The 13,448-nt window shown below is 55.1% G+C and overlaps 1 protein-coding gene across 1 annotated transcript; it reads right to left on the bottom strand.

Moving 5' to 3' along the window:
• Positions 1-437: 437 nt before the first annotated feature.
• Positions 438-12,770, bottom strand: PAX1 (paired box 1). The gene is made up of 5 exons (XM_056862273.1): positions 12,467-12,770; positions 11,357-12,028; positions 7,683-7,828; positions 6,434-6,656; positions 438-538 (listed from the first exon to the last, which is right to left on the bottom strand). The coding sequence occupies exons 1-5, from the start codon at positions 12,768-12,770 to the stop codon at positions 438-440; spliced, it is 1,446 nt and encodes a 481-aa protein (XP_056718251.1).
• Positions 12,771-13,448: the final 678 nt, after the last annotated feature.

Raw genomic sequence — 13,448 nt, forward strand, 5'->3', positions numbered from 1 at the left:
TCGTTTCTACAGCCATTGGCAATCTCTGTTTGCACAGCTAAGGCGCGGCTGTGATTGTGCCCGCTTCCTTGAGGGGATTCTTCGATGGAGGGCGGAGCAAACGCAAAAGGTCGCGTTAAAGGGGCTCTTCAGAAATATGCCGGGCAATTCGGCCTGGAACGCGCCGCTAATCACCCAGCAGAGACTGGGTGTCAATCCCCACAACAGGCCGGGCGGCGAAATAGTCCCCCGGGCCGGGACTTGTTTCTCCCTGTGTCCCTGGGCGATCTCTCATTCGCGGTCCTGGAGGGGTCTCCCAGATTCCTCCGCGGTCGCTTCGGGCGGGGGGGCGTCGCCCCTCGGGGCGGCCGTGTTGCTTCGGGGCCCCCATCGCCGCCTCTCCGCCGGGGCGCCCCTCCGCCCCTTCCCCGCCTCTCTCCGGCGCCGTCCCCCGTCTTCTAGGACGAGGAGGCCGGGATAGAAAGTCCGTGGATGCCGGCCAGGGCCTCTGCTGGCGCCTTGCCTCCCGCCGGGCTGGCGGCTGGTTTTCTGCCGGCGGCTGCGAGACACGGGAAGGAAGAAACAAGAGACACCGTGAGGAACGGAGCAAGCACGTGTTCGCTGCGTGTACGCAATGCAGTGCAGTGCAGTGCAATGCAATGCAATGCAATGCAGTCGTCGTCGGGCTTCCTCCAGTACGAACCCACTGACTTGAATGGAGCGACTCTGCGCCGGAGCGCGGCGTGGATTTGGCTCAAGCCGAGCCCGAAGGGGTTAACCCGCTCCTCGGCTGTACCACTTTTGAGTGCGTGTAGGGGGGTGCGCGGGTTGAAAGCAGATAACTGGAAGAGAGCTGAAATCTGGAGCTTGGTTTATTCTCAGAAGTTAATTCCCAGTGGGTAGCCGTGTTAGTCTGTCTGCAGTAGTAGAAAAGGGCAAGTTAAGTAACGCAAAGTTAAGTAACGCAAAAGAAGTTAAGTAAGGCAAAAGAGAATGAACGTCCTTTACACCTGCGCATCTGGCTCCCAACATTTGGAGTTAAGCCCTGCTGAGACCAACCTGGTGGCAGAAAGTGCTGTCAAGTCACAGCTGACTTTCGGAGGTGGTCTGCCATTGCCTGCCTCCCTGTGGGCTGAGAGAGTTGGGACTGGAGAGAACTGCGACTGGCCCAAAGACACCCAGCAGGCTTCATGAGGAGGAGCGGGGAATTGAACCCGCTGCTCTTAACCTCTACACCACGCTGGCTTGCTGAGACCACCTTACTTCCAAATAATTCTGCTTCACACTCCTGGTATCCTGTTTGGTGTCAAAGTTATCAAACAGATTGGAATACTCACTAAATTGGTGCTGTGCTTAAACATATGGACAAAGCAGGCTAAAATAAACCACATTCTAGACAATATCTGTTTCTTAATTGCATAGTTTAAAGTTTGGGGAAATAGGTTTGGATTTTGAATTCTAAAAATAGTTCTGGTCCCTTCTTGTTACAGTATTGAATGTTTGCTGTATGTAGAAAGAATACAAGTGCATTTGGATTTATGTGAAGAGTAAGTACAGGTATGAAAATGGTTAATGAATTCCCCACCTAGTATCAATAGCTTTAATACGGTCCAAGACCAGCAAATAAAAAAATATACATAATAAAAGGGTAACGACTATATACGCCAATAAATACTTGTCAAAAATTGTCACTCACTCATAGGAGAGTCGTTAAAAACATAATTTTAAAATGAGGTCCCCGCCTAGTATTGGAAAGAAACTTAAGTTACTTTAACACCTGGATTGGCTACTAGATGATGGTTAGAGTGTCAGACATGGATCTGGGAGGCTCAGGTTCGAGTCCCCACTCTGCCATGGAATGTTGGCCAGTCAACTCTGCGGTGGGCCAGTCACACACATTCAGTCTAACCTACCTCACAGAGTTGTTGTGATGAAAAAATGGACGAGTGGAGAATTATGTAAACCACTTTGGGTCCCCATTGGGGAGAAAGATGGGGTATAAATGAAGTTAAATACAGATAACTTTATTCTTGTTTGTATAATGGCTTGAGCCAGAGAGACCTGTTTAAAAACCACCAATTATTGTTCTTAATGCAGCAGATTTCCCCCTTTTTCTCCCTTAACTCCTGTGGAAACAGAGGGAGAGTGTTTCTTGCTGAGGTTGCAGCAAAGAATCTAGGCTGGAGCCACACTGGAAGGTGGTAGATTCATTTTAAATTCAGAAATACCCCAAAGCAGGATCTGATTTTTACTATGAAAGATTGAAGGGAAGTAGATCTTTCTTATAATCACAAAACTTTCCTGCCTGCCTCACAGCAGGTATTGTAACCAAACAAGATCTGGCAAACAGGAGCCTCATGCCTCGAAAACTCAACCACCACTACCCTGTATCCAGTCAAAGGAAGTTGCTGTCTCAAGTGTACTTTGAACCTTATTCTGCAAATTCAATTCTCTGTCAGGACCATTCCCTTTACAAATTTATGTGGGGTTCCTGGGCTGAATTGGGGGTGCTCATTGACTGGAGTCAAATTATGCCCTGGTTGAGCCAAATACTACTGTTGTTTAAGGGATTTCTGGATGGCAGTGTAATACTGCAGAATGGCCAAATCTGCAGTTGTGAAATGAATCAGAAACCATAATCCATGTTTTAGCTTTGCAAAAGTCTGATCCACTAGTGAAACTGGAATAAAAATATTAATCTGCCAGCAAGCCATGATAGACTGATAATATATTAATAATAAAACTGGTTGGGGAGGTTTATACGACACCCCTTCTCAACAGGTATGTGCGGCTTTTAACTACTGTAGTGTAGTAATAGGCATCTGTTTAGATGTATCAGCGCGTCTGCATTGAGCCTCAGTGAGTAAATAAGTGGAGTAAGTAAATACATGCATGCACAGGATAATGTTAGAAAACAGGTCAACCAAGATCAGGGTAGTGGCTTACCCAGGGCCACCTTGTGGATTTCTTCTGACTCAAGACTCAAACCTGGACGTTCACTTGGTAAATAAGAGCAGTTTTCTTACTGTGGTTTAATGTTTGAAACTGAAATCACACCTACATTATAAAGTGTAGGGAGGTTGAAAGTAACCTCCCTCTGCCTGGCCAACAATCCATTTGGTACAAGTGCATTAAAAACTGCCTCTCTATCACAGCTCCAAACATAATAACCCGGCATTTAGCAGTGCCTTTCTGCTTGCCACACCTGCAACTACCACAGCAGAAGAAAGGCTGAGAAGTTCTTAAGTAGTGAGTTGCTTCCCAGCAATTACAGATTCCTAGCTTGTTGGCCCTACAAAAATATTTATTTATTATTCACATTATTTATTGTCTGTCTTTCTCACTGAGTCTCAAGGCAGATCATACAATGTAAATAAATGCAATCAATAGGATGGTACATATAATAAGCAATGTAATAGGACTGGGAACTGCAGAAAATTTGAAACCCAGATGTCCTCTGAACAAAGCCTATGTATGAAACAGGACATGTTAAAAGAATGCAGAAACATGGTATTACATCAGTGCATTTCCCTGGGCCAATGATGTAGCCTTATTTCCCTTATACATAAAAGCGCATTGGTTGCAGGGCAGGACACTTGAAAGGAGAGAATAACCTGACTAGTGTGTTGCGCTACTCTTTATAACTAATCACTTTGCCAGAAGAAAAATTTAAATTGTCACCCCCTTTCTATTTGTTATTCTACTGAGGGATAGCATCTGGGTCCTAAACCCACTGAATTGAGGGACTTTGACCAAGTCTGTTTAGTATCGTATCTGAAAGCAAATACTGGGACAGGAAGCAGGGAGGAAAAGCCACTTTCTACTGTGAAATACATTTTGGTTTATTTTTCAAAAGGTCCTCGAGATACCAAACGTCCTTTACAATAGGATCTTCCCTGCTAGTTTGTGGTTGAGGTGTTGCTGAAGAGGCTTTATGTTAAGCGGAGGGAGGCCATCCCGAAGACTGCAGCCCTTTCAGTAGGTGGTGGTTTCCCCTTTTGTTTTTAAAGAAATTACACTAAATGCAACAATTATTGAAGGAAAAGGGAAATGTTTCCGCACTGGCAATTATGCATGCGTCAGTTAATATTCTTAATGGCCGGTTAAGATCAGTATAGGCGTTCGGGATCACTCTGTCAATCAGTCCTGTCGAAATTAACGGCTATGGATATGTGAACTGCAACCCATTTAACCAAAAAATTCGTTCTGGGAAAGAAGACTCGGAATTACTTGCAGCCCCATTGCAAGCTGGAGGGTCTGCTTCCTAGCACGCCTGGATGCTTAAGCTAAAGGTCACAGGAAAACAAAATAAGGGGGGGGGAGCAAGAAAAGGCTTCCCTCGAGGAGTCAAAGCAGGGTGATTTCAAAAACTTTAAACAGGCCACTGTACGAGCAAATAAAGCCAAGTAATGCCTCCTATTTATAACCAGGTCGTTATATTTGAAAGGAAACGATAAGAGAGCCTGAAAGTTTATTTTGAAAACTCCGAATGAAGGGGGGGGGGGGGAAAGGAACAGCCTTATTGACACGTCTTTCCTGATACCAGGTCGCGTCTTTCTTCCTCCCTCCAGAAAACAGGCTTGTTTCAAGCTCAAGATTTATGGGGGAAAGCTTCTGTAAAAATAATTAGTTGTAGTATTGACAGTATTGTTCCTCGCAAATCAGATTAATCTCTGTCACTCGTGTGCGCGGCCGGGCACGCATTCCCGGGCCCATGGACTTTCTGTTCCGTCCCGTGCAAGAAAAACACGCAAACGAAAAGTGTCACTTAAAAGTCCGACGAGGAGGTGGAAGACTACCTGCGAGACCTGGAGGGACTCCAGGGAAGGTGGGTGTCAAGACCCATTTGAAATTCTACTGGGGGGGGGTCCGCTCTGTTCTTGTAAACAGTTTAGGGAAGGGGGAAACGCAAGTGTTCCTTGGAACAGGCCGGGGGGAGGGGAGAACTCTGTTTTACTTTGTTTGATTTTATCACCTGCGCTGAACATGACCAGGCCGACCCGGCAGAGACGAGCCCAAACCAAGCGCTAGTTCAAAGCACAAGGTGATACCCACAGTCCAATCCTAAACAGCGTTACACCTTTCTAAAACCATTGATTTCTATAGAGTGAGAAGGGTGTAGGATTGCACAGAAAGACCCGCTTCTTAGCAAACGTGTTGGAATCCGCCGCAGGTGTCCCAAGGAGCGTCGCCAGGGCGTTCAGCGCAGCGCAGCCCGACGCAGAGTTTCTCTGGATTTCCGCGGGCTTCGGCCGGGGTAACCCTTCCGAGTACTGCACCCCCGTCGGTCCCCTTAGGGTCATTTATGTATGGGAGGTTTTGCCTTGGATTTGCCGCTCTCTATATGCACATTTTCCCCATCCAAATTCTTAAAACTCTGAATGGGGGCTTATTGTTAATTTTAAGAATTTGGATGGGGAAAATGTGCATCTAGAGAGCGGCAAATCCAAGGCAAAACCTCCCCTGCATCAATGGCCTTGACTCCTAACAGGGCTTGCAAGTGCCTGCGTTTCACTCCATCGCGCCCTAAAATTGCAGCCCTGCCTGGGCTTACAAATGATTCCCGAATGAAGAAGCGGGGGAGATCCCCTCCCGAAAAAACCCCTCCCCATCAAAGCTTCCAGGTTGAGGACATTCTCTCCCCTTTCTTTTCCAAAAATTTCATTTTCTCTCCCCCCCCCCCCCCAAATGGCTGTGCTTTTCGGAGCGCGTTCCCAGGCGGGGCGGGGCGCCCTTTCGGCCTCGTCCATCACTGTCACTTCTCGCCCGGGGCTCAACGTCGCCCGCTTGGATGTGTGGCTCCGAAGGGGACCACACACCGCGGAGGGCGGCTCGCGATCGGCGCTCAAGAGGGAGGGAAGAGGTCGCCGCGAGAAGGCGGCGGACTCAGTCGGTAGCTGGGGGGGGGGGGGCGGTGTACAACTGGAAGGAAAATATTTGGCCAAGACGGGGTTCCTTTTCCTACCCGGAAAGCGCCCCCGACGTCTGCTTGAACAGCCCGGAGCGGGGCTCTCAGCGGCAGGCTCGTCTCTGCCTCTCCGCAGCGGGCTCACGAACTGACCCCAAAGAGACCCCCGAGGCCTGCGGAGTGCCCCAACCAACCACGTCGCTCGCTGACCCTGAGAAACTTGCCTTGGACTTCACCCCCACTTTTTTAAGCCGCAGGAGGTCTGCTGGGGGGGGGTGTCAGCCCGTTTGATCTCAGAGCGAAGCCGTGGGAAGAGAGCCCCCCCAGGACAATCTGGGCGCCCTCCCCAGAAACAGTTTGGCCAAGTCGCCGCTCCCCTCTGGCGCTCCGACGGCGCAGCAGGGAGCAGCTCCAGGATGACGCCCTGGAGGTCCCGGGAACCAGCAGACCCCGGAGCAGAAGGAGGCCGAGCCGGCCACGAGGCCAGCGGCCCCGCTCCTCCGAGCCGGCCCAGGTGGCAGCTCCGGGCGCCGAGTCGGTCCTTACCTTCTCGGGAGGGGTGCTTGAAGGCGGCGGGGGTGGTCAGCTCTGCCCCGTGGAGCGCCATGCCGGGCCCGTGGTGGTGAGCCAGGGGGCTGCCTTGCGTCTGCCAGTGATGGGCCGGGCTCAGGTAACCGCCGGCGGGCCCGCCGTAGACGCCGGCCTGGGTGGAGGTCGGGTAGGCGCAGGGGGGCAGGAAGGTGCTCACGGCCGAGAGCCCGGGTGGAGCCTGGGGCGGGGAGAGAGAGCGCTCATGGGTCGCTGCGAAAGGGCCTCGAGAAAAGACCTGAAGGCCGAGACCCGACCTCATTCTTGACACGTGGACATAAAGAGAAGGTTTACTCCCAATTCAGAGGACACGCGAGTGCAAACCGGTGCCCAGAAATATGAATAACAGCTAATGGGGTTTCCTACCCTGCATTATTCCGACAAGTAAATATGCACGTGGTTAAAGCTTCGCGTCAGAATGTATTAACACCAGGCGAGCAAACACAGCTCACTTCTTCAGATGCCATTTTTGCCTGGATAAACATTGTATTATTTGTCTTTATGGTGCCCCAACGTTCTTGTTTCTTGTTGCCGGAACAGACTAGCAGGGCGACCCCTCTGGAACTAGACAATTGCAGCTGTGTTTCCAAAACAAAGGTTTGCAACCTGGAGCAACGTTACGGCAGCCGGAGCCTGAACCAAGACACTGGTAATCAAAAGGAGCATTTTAAAATAAAAGACGTGAAATGAAAACGCAAACGGAGCTCGAGCCAATAGGTTTGGGGATTCCATCGCAATTGCCTGGCTTGGAGATTTCAGCCTGCGCCAAACAACCCCCTTTGTGAAACTAACTGACTAACCCATTAACCTTAGACTGGAGTCACTCCGCATCGCATCTCCCAGGGCAATCCTGCGCAGAGTCCCTCCGGGCTGCATTTGTCCAAGTTTCGGATGGGAAGAACTGTGCCTAAGACTCAGCCGTCAGTAGGCAGCTATTTCCTTCCCTTCACCGGGGGTTTCTCTTCCACCCCTCTGGAGCCTGACACCTTGTAAACACAAAGTGCCAAATGTCTATTCCCCCCCCCCCAAGGGCTTCGTTCCTGCCCGTTTCCACCATTATCAAAGGACAGCGCTGGGACGGCCTTGACCGGCCCAACCCCAAGGGCCGGCATCGCCCCACCCGGCCTCCCTCCTTCTCGCATCGCTTTCTGCGCCATCCCTCGACCCAGTCCCCGAGACAGAAGGCCCCCCCGGGCGGCGCTCTTACCTGGGGGTATTTAATGTCCGTCTCCGCCGCTGCCTTGTCCAGCGCGTTGACGCCTTGTCCGGCGGCGGGGAAGGCGGTCCTGTTCACGCTCGGCCACTCTTCCATTTTGGGAGAGTAGGAAGAGCTCTCCGGCCCGGCTAGAGCCCCTGCGGGGGGGGGGATGCGAGGCTGCCTTAAGAAGCAGGACAGAGAGAGCTGCCCTCCCCCGATGGTCTGCAGCCCAACGCCACCCCGCCCCGTCTCCGAAGAGTCGCCACCCGGACAGGGAGAAGGTTGCCCTCTCTAGCTTTCTGGGCGAGGGATCGGGAAACCCCAGCCTGCCGGGTGAGACGGGGCGAACAAGAAGCCTCCCCGCACCCCCGTTTCTTCCAGCAGCGCTCCTGCCCAGCCCCGCTGCTAGCTCTGCTTGAGTGCGAAGCCCTCCAGAGGACATCTCAGACTTATCCGCGGATGCTGGAGAGTCACGGCCCGGTGCAGAAACCCCAGGGCTCCAAACTTAGGGGAAAGACATGCGGAAAAGCGAGAGCCCCAAATTGCAAGCAGCGTTTTTTTTTGCCAAGGTTTCCTTCGAAACAGTCTTCTCAGCCAACTCCAGGCCTCTTTTGGTTTACCCGGGCCGGTTTCTTGGCTCCCGGCATTTGCGGAGGCCCTTCTGACAGGGGCGCCTTTCAGAATTCAGGGAGAGGAGAGAGTGGGGGAGGGGGTGTTCCACAATGCCCAACCGCCCATCTTGGATATCTTCCGGGCTAAATTGGAGCAGGGTTTTTTTTTTTTTTTTAAAGCATCGGGGTTGTCTTGCATGTATAATTCGGAAGACGCAGAGCATCGTTATCAAGGCAGGGAAAGCAAATCTCTCCCTTTGCAGAAAAAAAGGGGGGGCTTTGTCCCCATCTGTTCTCGTGCCCCTTCAATAGTTTACACCGCCAGCAACCGCCAGGGAGGCGGATCCGCACAGGGCAGCTCCGAAAACGTCTTGTGGCCTGAAACACCTGGAAAGGGCCGTCCGTCGTCCCCCTCCCGGGGCCTTCGAGTTCCACTAATGTCAACATGTAAATGCTGACATTTTCCACTCCACGGAGCTCCTCTGTCTCCATGAAGTTTGGAACTCCGCTTTCTCTTTCCACCAACTGTCTTAAAAAATTTAAAAAATCAGAAGCTGAGGCTGCGATCTTACGTGTGCAACCCACTGAACACAGAGAGGCTTACCTCCGTACAGACGTACCTAGAACTGCACGAGGAAAGGCTGGGTTCGGTTAACTGGAAACCAAACTCAGAATCTTAAAAATGCCCATAACTTGGAGCCGGCTGCCTGGGGTGGGGTGGGGGGGCTGGGGAGCTTTTTGATCTCCAGGGCTTCTAGGAGGAATAGAATCGTCGCCCATGGGCGCCTTGCCGGAAGGAAACGGACCGAGCCTTCCTCGGCGAGTAAATATGGGGGCTGGCGGAGAACGGAGGGAGAAACCCGCTCCGGTTTTTGATCCCGCTAGAAGGAAGAGCGATAGAAGCCTGTGCGGGTCCCCCGTTGCAAACCAGGGAGCGGGCGGGACGAGGAGGGCTCGGAGTCTGCGGTCTCCATCTATCATCGCTACGAAAATATTTTCCACATTTTTCTGTAAGAAGTTCAAGATGTCCAGGCCCTTTTCGGCAAAACTGCCGGAGTTGTGTCTGCTGAGTTCCGGCCCGCAGAGTGGGCACAGCCGTTCCCAGCTCCGGGCTTCGAGCCGCGGGGAGGCTGATATTGGGGGGGGGGGGGAGAGAGAGAGGTTGGACTGGGGAGGCCCCACGGGCCTTCTCAGAGGTGTGCTGCAGCTCCCAGGGATTTTCCTATTTTTAGGCGCCCGGACATTTTTTAGCGCACCTCCTATGCGTCTTAATTCAGAAGCCCAGCTGTATTGAACTGGGGCTTACTCCCCGGTAAAGTGTACATAGGATCGCAGCCTGATTCGCTAGCTCTCCAGGTCAAGCTGGTCAGTTTCTTGTGTATTCTTGTTCTGGGGTGGGGGTAGACATATTTTGCTACACACCCACTGAGCTACTTTGAAGCAGGTCACAGGGACGCCCCCCATTTCAGACCGCGTGTGATGAATTCTCAAGAACACAGATACGGCCTGTCGACACGCGAGTTCTGCATCTGACTGAGAAAATAAGGCCCACGTGTACTTCAGAAGCACAAAAGGCTGACTGTCCCCACATTGAAAAGGTGCGCTAGGGCGACTCTTAAAATAGGCTGGCTTCTTTTGCAAGGGGAATTTTGATGCCCCCAAGACGCTTTGAGGCTTCCCGACACCCCCCCCCCCCCAGCGAGAACTCTGCCATCCTGTCTCATCATAGGGTTTTCAAGGTAAAGGTTGGTCAGAAGTGGTTTACCAGTGCCTTCTTCTGCGCAGTACTAACCAGAGTTAGCTGTAGTGGCACTGCCGTTGTCTACGAAAGATCCTCCGCCAGTGTCACCTTCCACTACTGCTGCTGCCCAGTAGCTAACCTTCAGAGTCTAGACCCCTTACGGTATTGCTCTCAGCTTCCCTGACACTCACAAACCCCCTCACCACGTTAAGGTGTGCATCCAGAAGGGGGCTCTACAAAAAAGGCGAAGCAACGTGGCCGTCCACACACGAACCGCAAAGGGCTGGATAACCGGAGCACTCACGCCCGGCATCTTTCCCTCATCAGTGCTCATTTAAAACAAAAATCCCACCGTCATTCAAATGGAGTTCCAGTGCCCGTCCTGGGCTTCACTGCCTCCGGTGCTCCATAACGTGAGAATCTCCCCTGAGCGTAGGAAGCTCTACCTTAGAAACAATCTCTAACACAAAGGGATGGGACGCGTTTTTAAAAAATGTATGAAACACTGTTTTGGGAGCAGGTGGGTGTTAATATGACTTCTGGGTTGATCGGAGCTCCTTTTAATTTGCCTTCCCCCCCCCCTTCAAACGCAAAAATATATATGAAACTAGCAGCAAAGGGCCGGATTGAGAGAGATTTTTGTACCATATTCCACATACTCGTTCAGCAGAATTAGTTAAGGGCCTCTCATTTTCCTCGATTATAGCTGAATGTTTCCTCGTTAAATTCCACCCTGTTGGGTCTTGTTTGTTTATTTTTCGCACATCTTACAAACAGCGGTTACCCAGGGAGGCGCCACACTTTTTGCCAGAAGAGAAAAGTTCAATACGGGATGATATTTGGGCAGTCTTTATAAGGTGCCCCAAGATTTCCTGCTTACATTCTTCTCGGGCTCCGCTCACTCTCTCCTCCGCCCTTTTATTTCCTCTCCTGTGTAGAGTTTCATACTGTAAACTTCTCGGAGCAGGGATCAGCCTTCGGCATTGCTTAGGTTTCTCAAGTGTCCCTACACATGGAGGCTGAATCCAAATAGTAATAAGAGCGCTGGTCAGTCTGCGGGACTGGGTTCAAATTCCCTCACTACTGCGAAGCTTTCCGGGTCTCTTTGGGGCAAAAGCACTCTCAACCTGACCTACCTCGCAGGTGCGTTGTGAGGATAAAAGGGGGAGGGAGAAGGAGAACCGTGTATGGCCGCCCTGGGCTCCTTGGGGGAAGGAGACGGACTGACAGATCATGGATAAACAGATGCCATTGACGCTAATAGGTGACAGGGATGCTAATAATACCCCCCACCCACCCACCCACGCGGGCGCGCGCTTTGCTCCACTCACCGCTTTGCTCCACGAAGGCGCGGATGCCCAGGATGTTGCTGACCGAGTGGGCGGAGGGCCAGGAGCGAGGCAGGCTGACGTGGGCCGCGGAGACCGGCGCCCCGGGGTGGCTCCCCAGCTTGGCGCCTGCGGCGGCCACGGCGCCGGGGTAGGGGTACTGGTAGATGTGGCTGTAGGGCAGGGCGGGCTGCGGGGCCGGCGGCTTGCCCCCCGCTCCTCCGCCGCCGCCGCCCTCGTAGAGGAGGCCCCCTCCGGCGGCGGCGGCGGGCTGCGAGAGGCTGCCGATCTTGTTGCGCAGGATCCTGCTGATGGAGCTGACGGAGGGCACGTTGTACTTGTCGCAGACGCCGTCGGCCAGCAGGCGGTCGCGGATCTCCCAGGCGAAGATGCCCGGGTCGCCCTGCTTGTAGTCGCGGATGTGCTGGACCACGGTGGGGGTGGTGACGCGCGGTTTGCTGCCCCCGATGGCGCCGGGCAGGATGGAGCCCGTCTCGTGGTAGCGGGCCAGGATCTTACTCACGCAGCCGTGCGAGACGCGCAGCTGCCGGCTGATGTCGCAGGGCCGGATGCCCAGCTGCGCCAGCTCCACGATCCGCAGCCGCACGGCGTTGGGCAGCGGCCGCCCGTTGACGAACACCCCGCCCAGCTGGTTCACCTCGCCGTAGCTCTGCTCTGCAAGAGGATCGGGCGGGGGGGGGGGGTTGGCTCAGTGGCTGCCGGTGCCCTCTTCGGGGCCAATTACTCCGGATTAACCCCCCGCCCGCCCGCCCGGATGACCGTGCCCGGGTGGGCCACGCCTGAGGACCGTGGCAGGCGCTTGCTGCGAGCTCCACGTTCGGGGCCTCCCGAGGAAGTTCTTGCAACTTCCTATTCAAATAGGCCAGTCAAAAAGGGGGAAAAAACCCGGGGGGGGGCTTCGAAGGCGGAATGCCCACCCAGCGCCTGGAAAGGCCGTCGGTGTTTGGGGGGGGGGGGAGGCGGCCTTTGGGGCAGTTGTCCAAATGGGAAGGGACCCCTAGAAGGACGCTGGGGGCACAGGGAGGCCAGGGCGACGGCTCGGGGTGGGGTGGGGGGGGAGATCGGGCCAGTTCAGGGGAGAGGAGGGCCGGCCGCTCTGGGGCAGCGGAGGCTTCTCTGCCCGGCTGGACGCGGGAGCCGCCCGACGATCTCCGGAGAGCTCGTCCGGCCGTCCGGCCGTCCTGTCGCGGCTCTGCCGGAGGTCGGGATCGCCCGCCCCGCTCGCCCTCCGCCCCGCAGTCGAGAGCAGGGGGCCGGCCAGAGGCTCGGGGCGACTCCGCGCCAGCCCCCGAGCGCCCCGCAGGCGCCCGGCTCCAGCCCCCCAAGCCCCGCTCCGGCCGGCCCGCCGCCCCCCGCCCGCCGCTTCGCCGCCGCTTCGCCGCCGCGTCTTACCCATGGCCGGCTAGGAGAGGCGCCGGCAGGTCCGCCCTGCCGGGGCGCATGGAGCGGGGCGGCGCGGGGCTGCGGCTGCCCGGGGAGCCCAGGCCGGGGGTGCAGGCAGAGGCTGGGCGCCGCGCTCCGCCCCCGCCCGGGGCTCCCGCTCGCCTGCAGGCGTCTCCCGCGCCGGCCCGCCTCGGCCCCTGCATGGGCTCCCGTCGGGCGTCCGCCGCCAGGCCGGCCGTGCCAGGGAGGCAGCGCGAGGGCAGCGGGCCGGGCTTGCCCGGGATCCGCCCCGCCTGGCGCGCTCCCCCCGCCCCGCAGGAACCCGGCCCCGCCGCCGGCGCAGCCTTTAAGCCGCCGCAGCCGCCGCAGCCCCCGCCCCGCCCCCGCCGCCCGCCCCGCCCGGCTGCCCACCCAGGGGGCGGGGGCGAGGGGCGCCGTCTCTCCCCCCTGCTTTCCCCCAGTCAGGTGACCCCCCCCCTTCGAGGTGCCTGTGGTTCTAAGAGGGCCCGATGTCCGGAGAGGAAACCGGGTCGGCCTGGATGCATCCGCGGGGGTGGGGGGGCTCACCTGCCGCTTGCACATCTGCCCAGCTGTCAAAGTGCAACCTGGACCGGAAGCGGAGAAAGAGCCCGATCAGAGGCATGTTTTCAGGGAAAGAGGTCGCGCTTGACTGACTTCCAGGACTGCAATC

The sequence above is a fragment of the Euleptes europaea genome, chromosome 17, assembly GCF_029931775.1.
Source record: "Euleptes europaea isolate rEulEur1 chromosome 17, rEulEur1.hap1, whole genome shotgun sequence".
NCBI classification, from domain to species: Eukaryota; Metazoa; Chordata; class Lepidosauria; order Squamata; family Sphaerodactylidae; genus Euleptes; species Euleptes europaea.